Source organism: Pygocentrus nattereri, chromosome 15, assembly GCF_015220715.1.
Source record: "Pygocentrus nattereri isolate fPygNat1 chromosome 15, fPygNat1.pri, whole genome shotgun sequence".
Classification (NCBI taxonomy): Eukaryota; Metazoa; Chordata; class Actinopteri; order Characiformes; family Serrasalmidae; genus Pygocentrus; species Pygocentrus nattereri.
The window spans coordinates 23,621,080-23,639,865 of record NC_051225.1 but is presented as its reverse complement, the minus strand read 5'-3'; the positions used below and the strand labels follow the sequence as shown (position 1 = coordinate 23,639,865).

The 18,786-nt window shown below is 39.6% G+C and overlaps 2 protein-coding genes across 2 annotated transcripts; both read left to right on the top strand.

The window, feature by feature from the left end:
- Window positions 1–2,375: 2,375 nt before the first annotated feature.
- wipf2a (WAS/WASL interacting protein family, member 2a) lies at window positions 2,376–12,553 on the top strand. The gene is made up of 8 exons (XM_017716635.2): window positions 2,376–2,815; window positions 4,840–4,973; window positions 5,165–5,297; window positions 5,428–5,562; window positions 6,203–6,811; window positions 7,600–7,821; window positions 9,195–9,296; window positions 10,708–12,553. Exons 2-8 carry the CDS (start codon window positions 4,911–4,913, stop codon window positions 10,749–10,751), a joined length of 1,308 nt encoding a protein of 435 aa, XP_017572124.1. The 5' UTR covers window positions 2,376–2,815; window positions 4,840–4,910; the 3' UTR covers window positions 10,752–12,553.
- Window positions 12,554–12,869: 316 nt separating this feature from the next.
- Window positions 12,870–18,781, top strand: cdc6 (cell division cycle 6 homolog (S. cerevisiae)). The gene is made up of 12 exons (XM_017716637.2): window positions 12,870–12,950; window positions 13,697–14,059; window positions 14,186–14,431; window positions 14,611–14,810; window positions 14,948–15,102; window positions 15,224–15,330; window positions 15,493–15,632; window positions 15,759–15,859; window positions 15,957–16,027; window positions 16,355–16,530; window positions 17,716–17,856; window positions 18,323–18,781. The coding sequence occupies exons 2-12, from the start codon at window positions 13,723–13,725 to the stop codon at window positions 18,410–18,412; spliced, it is 1,764 nt and encodes a 587-aa protein (XP_017572126.1). The 5' UTR covers window positions 12,870–12,950; window positions 13,697–13,722; the 3' UTR covers window positions 18,413–18,781.
- The last annotated feature ends 5 nt before the right edge of the window (window positions 18,782–18,786 follow it).

Genomic DNA, 18,786 nt, shown 5'->3' with positions numbered 1-18,786 from the left:
TGTAACCCAGTGCAAAACTAAAGAAGCAAACCTCTGACACCATGTCTTGGCCAATCAACCACTAAATCATTCACTGAACCATTGAACACTAAACACTGAACACAGGTAATCCAAATTCACAGTATATCAGTTTCACAGCAGTTCTTAGTGGTTAGGTTTCTCAAAGCTTTTGAATGCTTTAAAAGAAACTGCCAATCATAAGCAGTCTAATTGATAAATGGTCTGTGATTATGGCTTTACATTTGCAAACAGCGATTTTAAAGGTGAATTATATGAAAGATCTGGTCTGTTTTAAAATCAAAAAGTGTTACTAAACCCCTTTAATCTAAAGTTCCACATACAAAATACAATAGTGAGTAAATTAAAACCAGACACGTGCACTCACTATTTTTATTTATTTGTGAAGTTTAACATATTAGAAATCATAAAACATCCAATAGGCCTATGCCTTTTGCACAGACCACATTTGGTGTTTCATTTTTTGCACTATGTTAAATTCAGCAAATAAATAGTAACTCTGTATTAAATGTGCAGAACTGTGTGTAAAGGATGTATTTACTTGTTTTCACTTAGAAAATCAACCAAACACAGAATTTGACCAGGGGCATCCAAACTTTTGCATACAACTGTATTGCATCTGCTACTGCACAAGATCTATTTCTGCGAGGCACAGTTAACTCAGCTTTGCCCCAGGAATAGAGCTAGTGAGTCAACATCGACCAGTCACAGATGTACACACTACCACAGAATTGAAACTCAGACCTTTCATATGTTATGGAATGCCATAGCCCTAAACACTAGACACTGGGGTTCAGTTCCCTGCTTTTTACTACAAAGGAGTCACTACATTTAACATGTCTCATCAAAATGATTTCAATGAACTCTTCATATGGAAGCCTGTTCCTGCCTCTGGAAAAAAATATATAGACATTTAGTAAGCCATAATAGTGAGACCATTTTACATAATTATGACTCAATTTCTCATAGTAATGAGATTCAATTAGCATCTCATAATTATGACTACTTATGCATAATTAAAAATTTGTTTGCCATAAATGTGACTTACTTTTTCATAATTATGATGTATTAATTATATTATTAATTATTATTATGATACTAAATCTCATAATAGACTTAACATCCCATCATTATGACTTAGCATCTCATAGGTATGACTCACTTTCTCATAATTCTGAGAACATGTTCTCATTATTATGACATAGTTTTATATATATATATATATATATATATATATATATATATATATATATATATATATATATATATATATAAATATATAAATAAATATTTATATATTTAAGTTATAATTATGAGAACAATTCTCATTATGACAAGACATTATGACAAGTCATAATTATGGAAAATTATGGAAAAACTTGCTAAATGGCTACATATTTTTCTAGCGGCAAAAACAGACTTCCATAGCCTCACATAGGAATTGTCATACCTTCTTATCAATTCATTCTTAGTTTACTTGATACCATGTTTGTTACCACAACCTTTATGAGGAGGACTCCGAGGATTTTTCAAAAAGTTTTAAATAATGAAATGGTTGAGATGTATATAAAATTCATTCATTCAGTGGTTTAGTGTGAAATGCTCCGTTCAAGAGAAACTCATAGAGTCAGACTTGTTCACAGTGGCGGTGAGAGGAACCAGACGTCCACCACAAAAATCTCCCTCACAGATAGTTATTACATGCAATGGTTAGATATATGCTGCCTGATGTGTGAGACATTGTTTTATATTAGATGTTTGATAAAGTTTTGGCTCAAAATATATTTTAAAGATTTAAAAAAATATATTTATCCATTTATTTTACTCCATTTATGGTGGAGAGTTAGATGTTGTGTGGAAAAGCAACCCCCAAATAAACTTCAGATTCAGATTGATCATCAAAATGATATATAAAAACTCAGAAGACACCTGTAGGTTCACGGGTGGTTTTGGATAGTAAATAAAATGTATTGTACACCTGGCAACGCCTGGCTCCTATCACCACCACTGTAAAGAAATCTGAGTCTGTAACTTTCTCTACAATGAACCACTTCATTTCAGACCAATTTGAGTAACTGTTTACATCTTAGCGGCTAAATTATTCAGGAATTTAAAAAAATGAAATGACCAGTGGTGGATCTGAAAATGGGGTGAAGTAAGGCAGCTATCTCAAACATAGTGCACTTTAAATCTACCAGGTAGCCATTCAGGATTCAGTCTTTGCTGTAATGTCTCCTGACAGCTTTTTTCGGGGGCTGGATCTCAAACGTGGACAATATTCATGCCGCTGACCCCGGTCTGTCGAAAGCTGACTGTAGTTCTGTGACTCTAGGTTACCTACCTACCTACCTGTTTGGCTCCAATCGGAGCACTTCGGTCAACTGCCTCCATTTTGTGTTGGCGCCTGGATTTCCGGGTTCCTTCGATCTGGGCTCGCTGAAGCTCTGAAGGAAACAGCGGCCCTGCTCACTCGCTCGCTCGCTCGCTCGGCCGGGAGGAAATGTTAGACGAGCTGGAGGTTGTTTTTAGTATGTCTGAAGCGGCCTGCTGCTGACATATCTAACTTTATCAGTCTTTAGCTGAGAGCAGTAAGTTTGGGAGCTTGAGCTCAGTGATTCGCCGCCTCCGTGCCCCGCTGGCGGGTAGAGCATGAAGCTGTCTGCGATTAGATAACGCTACTCGGTTGCCAGTTTTGCTGTTGTAGCCGGTCAGTCAGTCCCATATTTTGCCGGAGCCTTCTGACTGCGCCTTGGTTTCTTCAATGCTGTTGGAGACACGAACCGCTCAGTAGCTGCGGGTAAGATATAACGGACGCAAAGTATGCATACTTTGTTTTTGGAGAGGGAGAAAAAAAATCATGAAGTCGTTCTGCTGTTTGTCCGTATAAAACTGTGTTTGTCAGTACTTGTTGACATGACAAACTGAACGTTTGCCGCCAGTCAACCTACGGTTGAGCTAGACACGACAGAGATACTGGAAGCTAGGCTATTATCACTCAGTCTGTCTGGCTGTACGTGGTCTGTAGGCTTACCGTTTAATTACCTTCTGCAAAGAAGCAACCTTTAGCACCTTCAACCTACTTGATGTTTTCTTTCCGTGAGTGCTGGTAGGAGTTCAGACTTAGCCTACAGCTTTGACCACAACGACTACTCTGACCCTGCGTTCAGTATACTCATATAAGTGTGATTATGCCCGGTTTCGTCTTCACAGTTGTGATTTTTGTTAATTCCCTGTCTTGTCAAGTCCACCAGCAGTAACTTCTAGGTCAGACGTTACACTGCTACCCGACCCTGGATTTACCAGCTGATCCATTTCCTTGTTCATGTTTTTTTAACCTTTCTTGTAAATGCAGGGTATGTTACTTCAGTTTTCGTGTACCTGGCGGTGGTGGTTCCGCGTTCTCTACACGATGATGAGTTTAACCATATGTTTCTGTTACATTTTTATTCTTTGGCTTTAAAGTTTGAGCTCAATAGGGTGGAATCCGTCATCCCTACTGAGCCATATTGGCCAATCTGCCCCAGTGTCAACAGCTACTTCAGGCCAACAGCTACAGCTGGACATGTAATCAGAAGACAACTCTGTGTATGAAAGTTCTTCAGATCTCCAACCTGTCTTGATTTGTCCTCAGCATTTTGTGCCGGCTACTCAAAACCAATGTTTCAGGGGCTTCATGAAGTGTGGATGAATATTAATAAACATTAGGGGGCATGGAGTGTTGCCATGTTAGCTAAGTTATGACAAAGAATACTAACACCTGTGTGCCAATTGGATATGAACTTTTAATTTCTTCCTACACAGATTTTACTGTGGCTTTTAACAACCCTTTTAAGGTGAACTTAGTTATTTTACATATGCAAAAAGTATGTGTCAGCTTTAGTATGCATGTGCACGCATAACTGAAAGAGAATTCCTTTCATAGAAAGCTTCCTTATGGTAAAAATTTGGTTAGTTCACGTGTCTGTCTGTGTGAGTGAGGTGGCAGCATACTTTGAACACCTTTCTCTGTAGCCTGACAGCGACTTTAACAGGATGGTCACCATTTTTTCTTGTAAAATCACAGACAAGTAGGTTCATTTGATTGAATATGCCAGACAGTAAACTCTGCGAGTGTATGACCAATCTGAGAAAACTTGGGAAGCAGAGGTAGCTGTCTTGTATGGTTTTAAAATAAAAAAAAGACATTAAGAACAAAGTTAAGTATTACTTCATACATTTAAAATGCATGTATGTCACAGGGCCGATGTGGTTACCAGAGCTTTTTTACCTTAGCATGTTTCATAGCTGACACTTTTGTTACATGTTCAGTCACTAGTGATCCTGCCTTACAGCATTCCTTTTGGAACTGACAGACCTTTGTATCACTTCGTATCTCTGTTTACCTGCTGTGTGTGTATGAGAGAGATGCAGAGACTCTGACATGTTCATGTGTAAACCTGCTCAAGCATTTTTGAAAAGTAGGGGTGTAGTCTGGGGTGTAGGGAAGGCAAGGCCTAAAAAAGCTTTTAGCATTCTGCTAATAGCACGAAGCCCATCAGACTGGTTTGGGGAGCTTTCAGGTGATCAGTGACAAGAAGGAAATAACTGGGTTTGCTTTTCTTTTGAATATGCTGACTCTTGTTTTCATGTGGAAAAGGGTAAACACCTTTAGCACAGCTGATGTACAAGTAAATCTTATTTACACAGAGGTAATTTACTGATCCAGGTAGTGGTGGTGTTTTTTTTTCACATAGTTCCTGAGCATAAGTGTTCACAGTGGATCATTATACACACCAGGATATTAATGAAATAGACTTTCATTGTATACTTTTGCTTTTGCAGAGCCTTTGTGAGCCAGGAAAACAACTTGCTGAGATTGAAGCGACAGTTGGTATTCTCAGGGAAGCACCAAGATGCCCATTCCTCCTCCCCCACCCCCTCCTCCTGGACCTCCACCTCCCCCTTCCTTCAGCCAGGTAGTTACAATCTTTACATTTCCACTGGAGACAGTGGAACACAACATCGCTGTTGTATTTTTATTCTTTGATTATTATTACGATAATCAAAATGCTAACACTACCATTTCAAATTTGATCATGTGGTTTATTTTTACTAATAAACTGATTCAATTGTTAATCTTCATTGAGATCATATTTCATTTTAACAGGCCAACACTACCCCACCCAAGCTCTCTCGTGATGAAGCTAAAGGAAGGGGAGCTCTGTTGTCAGATATATGCAAAGGGACCAGGTTGAAAAAAACCACTGGAGTCAATGACAGGAGTGCACCCGTTCTTGAGAGTAGGTCACTGGTGTATAGGCTTGACAAAAGTGACGTTGGTAGTATTGACTGGGAGAGTAATATCAACATTAATGATTGCCATAATGTATTATGGCTAATTATTTTTTGTGTGTGCGTGTGTTTTCATAGAATCTGGAGGAGGAGGAGGAGGTGGAGGGGGCAGCAGCAGTGGCGGAAGTGGAGGGGGGTTTGGTGGCAGTTCTGGACCTATGCCAATGGGAGGCCTGTTTAGTGGAGGAGTGCCTAAACTACGACCAGTGGGAGGTAGTTTTATAAGGTCTTTCACAAGGAAAGCCTTTCTGTCATCTTTGACTCCATCCTGCACTGAATGTAATCCCCAAACTGTTGACAAAATTACCTGAATTAGACAAATCTGTGCTTGCACAGACTTCATTCACCAATGTCTTCCTACGTTTTTTTTCCTTCAATTTGTTCTCGAGTTAGGTCCTAAAACTCTGATTTATGACATTTTCTTAGACTGCAGAATTGTTTTGAGTGTGTGGATTTTGTTCTTATGAAAAAATCCCTAATAAGAATGCCAGAACCTTTGTGAAAACTGCGTAAGTGGGTTTTAAGAAGAACTTACTCCATAGGAACGGTAGGTGAATGAAGCCTATGGAGATGATCTGAGGTGTCCTTTGAAGGTCCTGCTCAGTTGTGTTTACCTACTTCTTACCACTTGATAGCCTAAATCATGGTGATTTTTACTTTTGTATCAGATGGAATATGATTTCTGTATTGCAATTTCAGCTGCTGTAACTGTAATGGAAATTGAGCTTTTTAGAAATAGTAATACATCAAAATAAACATTATACCACCAAACGCTAGTGAAAAAAAATGAGTATATGAGATTTGACCACTGTGGAATCTTTTACTTTGTCTGCTTTTGTGTGTTTCCCTGCAGACAGCACTGCTGGCAGATCAGCACTGCGGCCGCCTGGTTCTCGTCCTGCAGTACCACGTATTGGCGACTGTGCTCCCTCACCTGTGGGACATCAAGCAGATGAGGATCGATCCTCGCCCCCTCAGCAGACTCGTAACCCCCGCCCCTCATTGCCTGACATCTCCAAAGCAGCCAGTGCTGTGAAACCCAGCAGCTCTGCTCCACCTCCCCCTCCACCTTTTAATCGCAAACCCAATAATGCCCCTCCTACATCTCATCAGAAGGTCTCTGGCCCTTCCCATAATCGTGAGAAGCCCCTCCCACCCCCGCATGCAAACAAGGCTCCTCCCCCTCCGTCGCCTGCACGTGACAACGCGGCAAGAAACCCTCTTTCATCTCGACCTCTATCTGGATCTTCCTCTGCACCGCCGCCACCCCCACCTCCTTATCGACAGCCCCCTTCTGTAACTAATGGTGACCCGCCCCCTGAGCTGCCACAGAGGCGTAACTCGCTGAGGAGGAACCATGGCAATGTTCGCAGCCAAGCCCCACCTCCTCCTCCACCACTTCCATCACAGCAGAGTAGTCGCCCCCCACCACCAGCACGAGACCCTCCAGGACGCAGATCAGGTAGCACACCTGACCACTGGCATTATGATGCATTTGCTGCTTACAGTGCTAGAACTTTCAATCTAAAGTTCTGTTCCTTAAAGAACCAATATTATGGAAAACCACATTTTCTTTTTTTCCATTTTTTTTGTGAAAGAGTTTGATGTAGAATTCAAACATTGTTAAAGTTTCAAAACATACTATTTAGCATTACCATTCACGTTAGTTATTTATAAGGGGTGTTTTAGCCTAGGCTGCTTTTTGTATGAATAACAATACAGAACAGAACAGAGCTAAGATCATTCTAAGAAGTGGTTAATTATAAAGAGAGGTTGGAAAATTAATGCTAAAAAAGCAAATATTTTAGGTAACTCTTTATTTGAATAGTCCACCATTGATGCTTTGTATATAGTTATTTAACTAACTTGCATTGAACTAAATATCTGTTAAGTTTCACTTGGTAGTTTGGTGATGATTTGAATGCATATAGGTGGGACAAAAATCTAATTTACCTTCCCTTTTGTTTTCCCATTTCTCCAAATGTAGTTGATCAGCTAACTGATTAAGTTTTACTTTGAGCTCTGAGTATAACATAACTCATGAGTACAGGACCCAAAGCTGCTACTAAACTTCTTAACTACACGTTATATTGTAGTCTACATTTATTGGTAACATATCATACTAATTCTACAATATATACCTTCATTATAAAAGTGTTAAAGTATTATAAAGGTATAAATGGAATATTTGTTTTTGTAAAACCACGCACATCGTTAAAACAATTTGTATGTTTGTATTTATTAATGAAGCCCCCCAGGCTCCCTCCTCTGGATCTCGGAATGGCACCCGAGATGTGCCTCCCCCTCCTCCCCCATATCGCATGCATAGTGGAACAACGCAAACCTCTTCTGAACCACCCAGCCGAGGAAGGGCTCCTCCACTTGTTTCTACTGGTCGCCAACCTTCAGGACACGCGGTTCCGCCCCCACCTATCCGCAATGGACACACCTCTGTCTCCAAGGCTTTTACAGGTGAATCAGTATGGTGGAAAGTCCCAAACAAATTAATATATGTTGTCAGTCTTGCTAACCTTAGGAGATCAAAAGGAATTGGACATTTTCTTATTCAGTTGTTTGCCATTGCATTACTAGAGCTAATAAAAGGACAAGTTTGACACTGTCCAGTTACTTCATGGACTGTCAAAGTTCTAAAAGCATTTTGAGAGTAGAATTCAGTTTTACAGTACCTTTCCTGTAGACATCACTGACTGATCAACTTATCTTTGGCTTGGACGTTATCAGTGTTTTGAAAATAGCAGTGCAGTCAAATGATCTCTCAGGAATTCAAATAGGGTCCCTGCAGTTCCTCTTTGTGTAAACCAAAAGAGAGCCTTCTCTGAATGCAGAGATGTTGTGAGGTCATATAGATGGGGCAAAAGCAAATGTCATTGTCACAGGAAAATAAGCCTGTACTTACTGTAAGAAGGTGTTCTTTGTTGGTGTGGGATTACAGATGTGGCAAAGGAAGTACACACGGTAGGTCCAGTACAGTCCAAATGGTAATTTAGTTTTAAATAGAATTCATTATAATGCATTGATAGTCCTGCTGACTAAAGAGGTTGATAATTTAATAATTTAGGCATCACCCAGTGCATCCACCTGCTTAAGTGTTTCTAACATGCTGATAATATTAGCTTAAGAACAACTGAAACAGATGTCCATATTTAAAGAACACTGACAATCTGCAAGTTTCATTACAAAAAGTAGATAACCAGTCATGATTAATTAGACTTATTGGAGTGCTGTATGTGATATGTTTATTAAAATTAAATGATTAATAATTGTACACAGAATGTTTGACAGTACTTAGTGGGACAGCTTATGCTATGTTATATGTTGCATTTTATAAAACCTCAGAAAAAGTAAATACATATCATGCATCGTGAAAATAATTGCCCAGCCCTACCTCATATTCCTTTTCTGCCCTCCAAAATAGTACATTTTGCCTCCAGGATCCCTCACACAGAAAAGTCTTTGTAGTTTGAAAAGCAAATACTAAATACTGTCAGAGGACACTTTATTTTAGGACTTCATTTTTGACACTAGTTGAACAATCTTGAAATCAAGAGGATTATTTGGGAGTTTGTGTCTCTTTGTTGCAGTAATTACCTTTCTGAGAAAGCGTTACATTAGATGTCATCGCTGTGAGTAGTCAGTTGCTTATGTTCCATGATAAGAATCACAAATGCCACTCTCGCTCATTCGAAAGGAATTTGATGGTGCTCTTTCACTCCACAAGTTGCAGGAGCTGAATTCACCAATATTAAGAGGTGTAAGGATAATTGTATTTGTATAAAAAATAATGGATTTAGAAGTTAACACAACCTTTTTTTGGTCTCCTTCAGATGATTTTGAGTCGAAGTACTCTTTCCATCCTGTTGAGGACCTGCCCCCACCAGAAGAGTATAAACAGTTCACTAAAGTCTATCCCAGTAAAACAAATAGAGGTAAGAACCTAATTTACCTAACTTGGAACACATTGTAAGAAATGTTGATGGGTCACTCAATATTGTATGCATTATGTGCGATACTATGTAAAAGTATTAGTCAGTATGAAAAAAATGCTTAGTTATTTAGCCAATTATAATAGTGCTAGAATAATTTCTAATTTCCAGATTTTTAAAGATGCCCAGTATTACTATTAACATCCAACACCTAGTATGGATAATCAGTCCTCCATTAATTCATCTTGCATATCAATTTTATAGGCAAAACCACTTTTACTGCAGAGATGTATAGTTTTAAACAAATTTTATGAGTTTTGCACAGTAGTGTATGTTTACAATGCAGTAATATTTCTATTATGTTTCTGCAATGGTTAGCCATGATTTATAGTATAAAGTAGCAGAAGTTGGATAAAATGGTGTAGCAGTTAGTGGGACCCTTAAACAACCTTTAGTATTTATACCAGTCACTGGAAGATCTGACTGAGCATCACTGTCCTGGTTATCTGTGGTTGATGCTACCATTTCAAGCCTTAATCTCACCATTCTTGTAACATTCTACACCTACGCTGTCAGTCAAAAGTTTGGACACTTGAATGAATATGAATTTTTCTTAATTTTGAAGACATTTTGATCAAAAGGCTTTTGCTTAAATGCAAAAGAAGGTGATTTCTAAGCCAAATATAAATAGTTATATTAATGCATCAAATTACCTCCAATACAAGCATGTTACATTTAAAGCTACACTATATGTAAATGGGGATTTGGAGACCTCTCTGTTGGGAATGTATGATTACATGCAGTATGTGGAAGAACATTTTATAATGTCAGTTGTGCTTCAGACTGCCTGAATGGATAAATCTGATGATTGTAAGCATGTTGAAAATGTATTCATAGGGATCTTGGTCAGAACTTGAGGGACATGTCTTCTGACACATAACTAAATGATCTACTATTGTCATTGTATCTTCAGCAATATAATGCTGATTTTGCATTTGAGCCCTAAACATCCACCCAGACTGTGGAGCCTGTGCTTGTGATGTTAATGTGTATGATGTGGCCCAAAAATTCCCAGCAAATCTGACCGGACACCTGACTTAAATTACTATAATTCAGGTAGAGGGACAAAGGGGGCTAGTTTAAAGACATTAAATACCTTTTTTGGTGTCTGCATAATTCTTCATGTTTCGTGGTTTTGATGTTATTCTAAAATGTGGCATGTAGTAGAAACAAAGAAAACATTCTATGGGTAGGGGTGTTTAAACTTTTGACTGGTAGTATAAATACATTGTGCAAACAATGCTATACATAATGGAAGTGATCAGGGCTTATGAGGATGTGTTGAACTTTTTACATATTAGATTGTGTCTCTTGTTGATACAAAAGTTTCTCTATTCTGTCTGTTTTGCTGTAGGTATGATGAGAGGAGCTCCTCCACTGCCACCTGTTGGAAGGTGAACTGCACTCAGGAAGGAAAATGACAAAAAAAAAAAACTCTAATCCAACTACACACATGCACACTAATACAGCTGTACACTCTCAAAACAGATGTGTTTAAAAAATACACACTGTGTTTCAACACATGTGGGGGCACACTTAAGGACAACATGGTTTATGCTACTTTCAAAACAGTGTTTTCTTATTTAACGCAAGCAATACATTGCGATTTTGAACACTAAGTTGTCTGTTCCACATATGCTGTATAATATAGTCATGAAACAAAATTGTGTTAATTAACACATCATTTTTGAGAGTTTACTATGAGAATAGCTGACCTCGCCACAAAAATAAACATATCTTCATGTCTTCAATAACATATCCGGTGAAGAGAAGTGCTGGGCCTTACAAATCACCTTTTGTTAGAATAATAAAGAGCTGTACAGAGAGGGTGCCCAAACTTTTGCACACACCATATGCATATTTTAATAACTAATAAAAATGCTAATAAACAGTAACTATGCATTCAACTATGCAAATGAAGTATACACACACAATGAGTCATGTGACCATGCTGTACAAGGGTTTTGCACATCCAAACTAAGCCCAAGACTACACTACATAAGGTTATTTTCATCTCTGAATCAACAATGGTGAACTTTGATTGATCAGTCAACCTATTCCAAGACTGATTTTAATTCATGTGAAACTGACCCTTTTTCTTCAAAAACCTTGTTGTGCCTGTAGAGGACCTTGTGGAAATACACGTGACCCAGGAGTTATTTTTATGTATGTGCATTCAATTTTCTAACGTGCACATTCTTTGCCACAGAATGGCATCTACTAAATGGACCATTTTGTTTAGCACCTGTCTTTACACTATTAGGAGTGTAATGAGAGATTACTTAATGAATTAAGTAGACAATCATTGCATAATGAGGAAAGACTGTTATTGTCTTACAATCACAGTTATTTGTTATTCCATCACATACTGTTCTCCAATATGACATTAGGTGATATTGAACTTGGAAATGATTCTTTTGCCAATATTATGGGGCTATAAACTTCTTAATTTGTCATATAGGCAATGTGGCCTCTGTCTAGAGCCATTCATTCCATTTGGATCACTAAACAGTGATCCAACATGATCTACAGAAAGAGTGCAAAATGCATTTTTTTTGTTTGTGAAGAAGGGAAATTTCTTTCCATGATTTATATGCATTAAACGTACCAGATTCTTAACCACTCCTTTAGTACTAAGTGCCACTAAGACCACAGTATCTATATCAGGAGGCCCTGCCATGTCTTTGAATGGTCTGCTCATGAATATGTGGTGCTGCAAAATGTGATGGTTAAAATACAGCACCTTAGTCCTGTCAGTAATTATTGCCTTATGAATTCCTCTGGAAATCACAAATTTGACTGGTACCAATGCTTTTTTTTCTCTTTGATAAAACGCTAGCTTGCTAATGGAGAAATTTAAATGTCATAATCTATATTACATTATATTGAGTGTAGTTAAAGATTTTTATTGTAAAGTTTTGTAATACAGAGGTTTAAACGTTGAAAATATAACAGTTTATATTGAGGAGACCAAACACATTTCTTACCAGGTCCCTTTCCGTGACACGTTGATCTTTATGCAGCCTCTAAGTGGCCAGGGGAGGGCTGTTTGTTTTTCCTCTTTATTCTTCTTGGCCTGTTGTAATTTGATGTAACCATTTGGTAATCAGTATTACTGAGCTGCCAAATGTACACATTGAAACTATATGCTGACATTTGTACGATGGTCGTAATAAATTGAAAATAAACGGTTATGGGAAGTTTGCGTGGTTCTTTTTATTATATGGTTTCTAGAACGAGTTTTGGCGCTTTTACTTCAGTAGTAAACACAAAGGCTAATACGCTTCTTTAAAGTGTTCGAAAACTTCCCGGGAATTTTTTTCTGCTCGACTGTCAACAAAGAAAACACCCGCCAACAGCAGTGTGTCACTCAGAGAGGGAGTTCTGGCGTGTTGATTGGGTGTGCGCTTTTCTTGGCACTCCTCCAACCAATGAGGTTTTAGAGCGTAGACGTCGTCAGAGGGCGGGATCTGCCAGCTGATCCAAGAAGATCTCTCTCTCTGCTGAAGCGCGCCAGATGAGTTTCTGTCAATCGTGCTGCAGGGTGGTGGATTCCTGAGGAAGAGCAGAAAGCATATTAATCACGCATTTAAACTGGTAAGACCGCTGATTTTCTTGATAGATTATAGTCTAGAGTAGTGTGGCAGAGGCTACCTTTAAACCTGACTTTTCAATCACAGTTTAGTAAGGTTTTTTGAGCTGGGAACGACTTTGGCGCCAAGTAGGAAATGTGGCTAGTCAACCTACTTAGCTAGCTAACGTTACCACTTGGCCTCTCAAAGTTATATTTTATCCAGCGATGGCTCATATTTTACTCATGGGAGGTTTATTGCATCGTCAGGATATTCGACTATAGCCGCGGATGAACATTGTCCACATATTTAACGTTTAGAGGCGGTGTTTGCGGAGCCAACGTTACTTGTATAGCTAACAGTTTTGGGCAGATAGCTAGCTAAGTTGTTAGACAGTAGAGTTAGCTAATGACTGCGTCAGGCAAAAAAATAAATGCTTCAACAGTTACTAAAAGTAACGTTAACTTAACGTTACTTTAAACGTTAAAATTGATGAACGAGGAAAGTGTATTGTAAGCAGCTTATTGAGACCGGACTCGAGTACTGCATGTCGACTAGCTGGATCAGACGAAGCTAGTCGAACCTTTAGTTACGTAGGGGTCACGTTCTGTTACGTTCTAGGAAAAAAAGCTCGTATTACGAGTGCAGTGCTGTAAGTATAAACTGTTTTAAAATAAAATGTATCTGTAATGACTTTGGATGATTTTTTTTCCCATTTCGAAAGTTAGGTGGTTAGCTAGGTGGTAAACTTGCATGTCTTTTCCCTTTCAGTACTACAATCCGTATCCCTTGTGAAAATGCCCAGAACTCGCTCTCAGAGCCAGCCCACCCTCCAGTTCCCCAGGCGTAAGTCGTCCAGGGTGCTCTCCCAAACTAAAAGCTCCTCTCAGCCAGATTCAGAGAATGCAGTGGACGTCCAAAACGACCCTGTTTCTCCACGAAAGACAAATGTAGTGGATGTTCGGTGTATCCCTCTCTTACCCAGGAGGACAGATGTGGACGCCCAAAGTACTCCTGTTTCTCCCAGGAAGACAAACATGGATGTCCGAACCTTTCCGCTGTCTCCCAGAAACCCCATGCTCAAAAGCAGCTCTCTGAATGAGCGGCAACCCCTGAGCCCCCGCAAACGTACAGGTATCCCCTCCCCCCAAAAAACTGGGTTTTTTTTGTTTTTTTTCTCTGTCAGTTTCTGTAGAAATGTCGGTACTTGCATTTCTGTGCACACAAATATCAACCAGTTTTTACTTCGCCTTCTTTCAGGTGATGAGAATGGATGCAACTTGCCAGCTGTTCTGCTGGGTTCTCCTCCTAAACAGAGCCGCCCCTCTCTGGCCTCCCCCCGAAAGCTGTCCTTCAACGAGAATACCCCCATTTTCTCTTCTCCTCCTCGGTCTACCCCCTTGTCTCCCAAAGTCCCTCTCCCATCCCTTGTTGAAGCCTCTCCCAGACGTTTACTGGCCATAAGTGCTGATTCAGAGTCACCAGGGAAGGCCCCAGTAACACAAAGTGAGCTTTGTTGTCTTATACCTTTCATTTTTAGATGGAAATATTAATTGAGATGTGTAAATCTGTGTAGATGGAAGTTTTTAGGGCCTCTATTTTGTATCCTGACATTTTCATTAAAATTTCATTGGTCATATGTCAGAATGATACATTATTATGCTGTTGTCTTTTCTTTACTTAAGAGTCGCATTATCAGAGTGTGAAGCAGGCTCTGCACACAGCTGTGCCTGAACGGCTTCTCTCTCGTGAAGCAGAGCGTGCCACCATTGTTTCTTTCTTGGAGAACCATGTGGTACCTGGCAAGCCCTCTAGCCTTTACATCTCTGGAGCTCCAGGAACTGGGAAGACAGCTTGCCTGAACTGCGTGCTTCAAGAACATAAAGTGAGTTTTAAAAGCTGCTGGATAGTTTAGGTAATGGAACGGTTACAGTACACAAATCTAAATTCCCATGACTTGTTTTTTTCTATTATTTAAACATTTATTTACAGTTATTTAAACATTTCTCATTCTTATTCCAGGCTCTCCTTAAGGGAGTGCAAACTGTGGTGATTAACTGCATGGCGCTGCGTAGCTCCCATTCCATTTTCCCTATGTTGGCCGAGAAGTTGAAGTCCTCCAAAGGCCAGAGTGATGGCAAACTTGAGAAGCTGCTAACCAGTTCAGGGCCTACTGTGTAAGTGTTTAAACATGAAGCCTTGGACAATCTTGGTGCAAGTCCTTCCTCTCTATAGTGTTCCTGTGCTATTGCCTATTGTGTTTATTTGTGTAACTTTGTCTATTTGTGTATCTTACAGACTACTGGTTCTGGATGAGATGGATCAGCTGGACAGCAAATCCCAGGATGTCCTCTACACCATCTTTGAATGGCCTTTTCTTCCCAAGTCTCGACTGTGTCTTATAGGTGAGACCTATACGAATATTTTTTTTGGAATTATGTTTGCTTTTTTGTGCTGTCTGTATTCAAGAAATATACATTCAGTGTAAAATAATATTTTAAGACAATGTGGGTTGTGTTTTTAAAGCTCCTTTAAAATATACCATCTTTGACCATCCTTTTCCACAGGTATTGCAAATGCTCTGGACTTGACAGACCGTATTCTGCCCAGACTGCAGGCTAAACCTCATTGCAGACCGCAGCTCCTTCATTTTCCTCCATACAGCCGCCAAGAATTGACAGCCATTGTCCAGGACAGGCTTACACAGGTAAGACCTTTGGCACAGTTTTTATAGTAATTATTTGAAATGGAAGAGTAATTTGTTTTTGTTTGTGTTAAAAAGATTAGCAATGCTTTAAAGGTTGAGAACTGAACTAATTGTCTTTGCTTTCAGGTGTCAGGAGAGGATCTTCTAGATGCTGCTGCTGTTCAGTTTTGTGCTAGAAAGGTGTCTGCAGTGTCAGGAGATGCTCGAAAAGCTTTGGACATCTGCAGGTATGAGCGTGCAACTGGCTTTTGTATCCTGGTTTCTGATTATGATGTTACCACCTTTGGGGCATACTGACCCCTTCTTGTCTTTCTTGCCACATAGGAGAGCCATAGAGGTGGTTGAGTCTAACAACAGATCCAAAATCCCATCAGAGTCTACAGTCAGTAATAAAGGTAAAAACACTCTAAATGACCGTCCATATCCAGTACAAAACTAGAAGTTAATTGCAGTTTCTGTTGTATAGTCAAAATTAAACCTAATGTATTTGTTCCATTCTGTTGAAAGTATTCCTGTATATGGAGAGGCTTATACTAAATGATACAGTACTGTACCATACATTATCATGCTCCTAAACATAGAATTAATGAAATGTATATCTGCGCTTACTGAACCAAAATCGTTGCCAAATTACATCTGGAAAATGTTGCAGTTCAAACCCTGAATAGTTTGTGGCTACTCATTTAAAGGAAATGCCTGATGGGATGTTTCTCTCATTGTAGCATCACGTGTGAGCGTTCCTCAAGTAGCAAAAGTGCTGTCGGAAGTGTATGGGGACCGCATGGCATCTAGCAGTGGAGGAGATGGTGAAAGTTTCCCCCTGCAGCAGAAATTGCTGGTTTGTTGCCTGCTTCTGCTCACCCGCAATGGCAAGAGTAGAGAGGTCCAGTTGGGAAAGGTGAGTTTGTGTATTTTAATACACTATTTTCAAAAATATTCACTCATTTATCCAAATCATTGAATTCAGGTGTTCCACTCACTTCCTTGGCCACATATGTCTAAAATCAAGCAACTAGGCCTGCAGACTGCTTCTACAAACAGTGAAAGAATGGGTTGCTCTCAGGAGCTCAGTGAATTCCAGCATGGTACTGTGAAAGCATGCCACCTGTGCAAGTCCAGTTGTGAAATTTCCTTGCTACTAAATATTCCACAGTTAACTGTCAGTGATATTATAACAAAGTGGAAGTGAATGGGAATGATGGCAACTTCAGATTAGCTGAAGAACAGGGCCTAGAGAGCTTCACGTAATGGGTTTCTGTGGCCGAGCAGCTGCATCTAAGCGCATTGCAAAACGTTGAATGCAGTGATGTAAAGCATCACCACTGGACTCTAGAGCAGTGGAGATGTGTTCTCTGGTGATGAATCACACTTCTCCGTCTGGAAATCCGATGGATGAGTCTGGGTTTGGCAGTGGCCAGGATAACAGCACTTGTCTGACTGCATTGTGCCAAGTGTAATGTTTGGTGGAGGGGGAATTATGGTGTGGGGTTGTTTTTCAGCGGTTGGGCTTGGCCCCTTGGTTCCAGTGAAAACCTGTTAATGCTTCAGCAGACCAAGAGATTTTGGACAATTTCATGCTCCCACCTTTGTGGGAAAAGTTTGGGCATGGCCCTTTCCTATTCCAACATGACTGCACCAGTGCACAAAGAAACGTCCATAAAGACATGTATGAGCTTGGTTTTTGGTGTTTGGTGTGGAAGAACTTGACTGGCCTGCACAGAGTCCTGACCTTAACCCCATAGGATTTTTATAGATAGATAGATTCTATCCATCCATCCATCCCTTTTCTGTCATGAATTAGAGTGGAGACTGTGAGCCAGGCCTTTTCATCCAACATGGTCTGTGTCTGATCTCACAAATGCAGCTCTGGAAGAACGGTCAAGAATTCCCATAAACACACTCCTAATCCTTGTGGATTAAGAATGTGATGTCACTCATTCATATGTGTGTGAAGGCAGACAAGCAAATACTTTTGGCAATATAGTGTATTTGGCTCTGATTGCTTCAGCCAGTGCAACCCTGGAGATAAAAGTGCAGCTGTGTGTAGACCACTTCTCTAATTTCTGTGCTTTCTTGCCTACAGCTATGTGAGACCTATAGCAAACTATGTCAGCAGAGGCAGGTCAGTGGAGTGGGGCAAGGTGAATGCCTGTCTCTCTGCAGTCTGCTGGAGAGCAGGGGCATCTTCTCTCTCAAAAAGGCCAAGGAAGCACGACTCACCAAGGTAAGCTCCATTCACGCTAGCAATTTTCGTCTACCAAGGAAGGTGTACGCAGAGGCTTCATCCAAATATGTGAAATTTTAATTTTTTCTTATTCCTAAGGAGTGAAACTTCCTTTCTCATCTGCTTTCCTTGGTCTTGCCTGTTCTGATAGCCACACAGATCTACATACTAGTCAGCTCTGACCAGGGTGGGGAATATGGACAAAAATTTAATGATACTTTTAAGATATTTTGATGAGGTTAGTTTTTCTTTTTTTTTTGGGTAAGTTGGAATAGACAAAATTTAACTGGTGATCATATTGCCCGCTCCTAGCTGTACCAGTATTTTTAATAAGGCCGTTGCCTACATTCAGGCATTTCATGCAAAGCAGAAAGAAAATGGTTTAATCACCCAATATGTTTAAAACTGATGTTAAGCTACCATTGCCATAATGTACACCTACTATATTTGTATTATTTTCTGACAGATTTCTCTGAAGATTGAAGAGAAGGATGTAGAGAATGCGCTGAAGGATCGTGCATTACTGGGCAGCATCTTGGCTGCAGGCTTGCCTTAAAATGATTTGAATCTACATATGTGTTTCTCACCGTGTGATGGACACTTTCAGACCTTATGAACAAATATTTATTTTTATTTTTACAACCCCCCCCTCTTTAATGTGTGTGTGGAAGGGGTCTATTATTTGCTTTTACCTATTCTATTTCAGAATGTCACCATGGTAGTGCAGACTTCTTTCCATTTTTAGTTTTGGTAAAGATCTATTTTGTGTTCATTGATGTCGAACTACATTTACCCTTTAATAAATGTACAGGAATTTTAATCAGTTACTTGAACATAATGTCTTTATAGGAGTTTAAACAATGTTGCCTATGAACTTTTACCAGTTGAGTACTATGTAAATAAAAGCAATGTGGGTGACCTCTTATGCTT

Bases quoted from the DNA above. Each gene is read 5' to 3' on its own strand.
- cdc6 (XM_017716637.2), top strand. From the start codon at position 13,723: ATGCCCAGAACTCGCTCTCAGAGCCAGCCCACCCTCCAGTTCCCCAGG. The intron at 14,811-14,947 runs GTGAGTTTTAAA...TTCTTATTCCAG, and splicing joins GCGTGCTTCAAGAACATAAA to GCTCTCCTTAAGGGAGTGCA. The intron at 16,531-17,715 runs GTGAGTTTGTGT...TCTTGCCTACAG, and splicing joins GAGAGGTCCAGTTGGGAAAG to CTATGTGAGACCTATAGCAA.
- wipf2a (XM_017716635.2), top strand. From the start codon at position 4,911: ATGCCCATTCCTCCTCCCCCACCCCCTCCTCCTGGACCTCCACCTCCC. The intron at 6,812-7,599 runs GTAGCACACCTG...TTATTAATGAAG, and splicing joins CCCTCCAGGACGCAGATCAG to CCCCCCAGGCTCCCTCCTCT. The intron at 7,822-9,194 runs GTGAATCAGTAT...GGTCTCCTTCAG, and splicing joins TGTCTCCAAGGCTTTTACAG to ATGATTTTGAGTCGAAGTAC.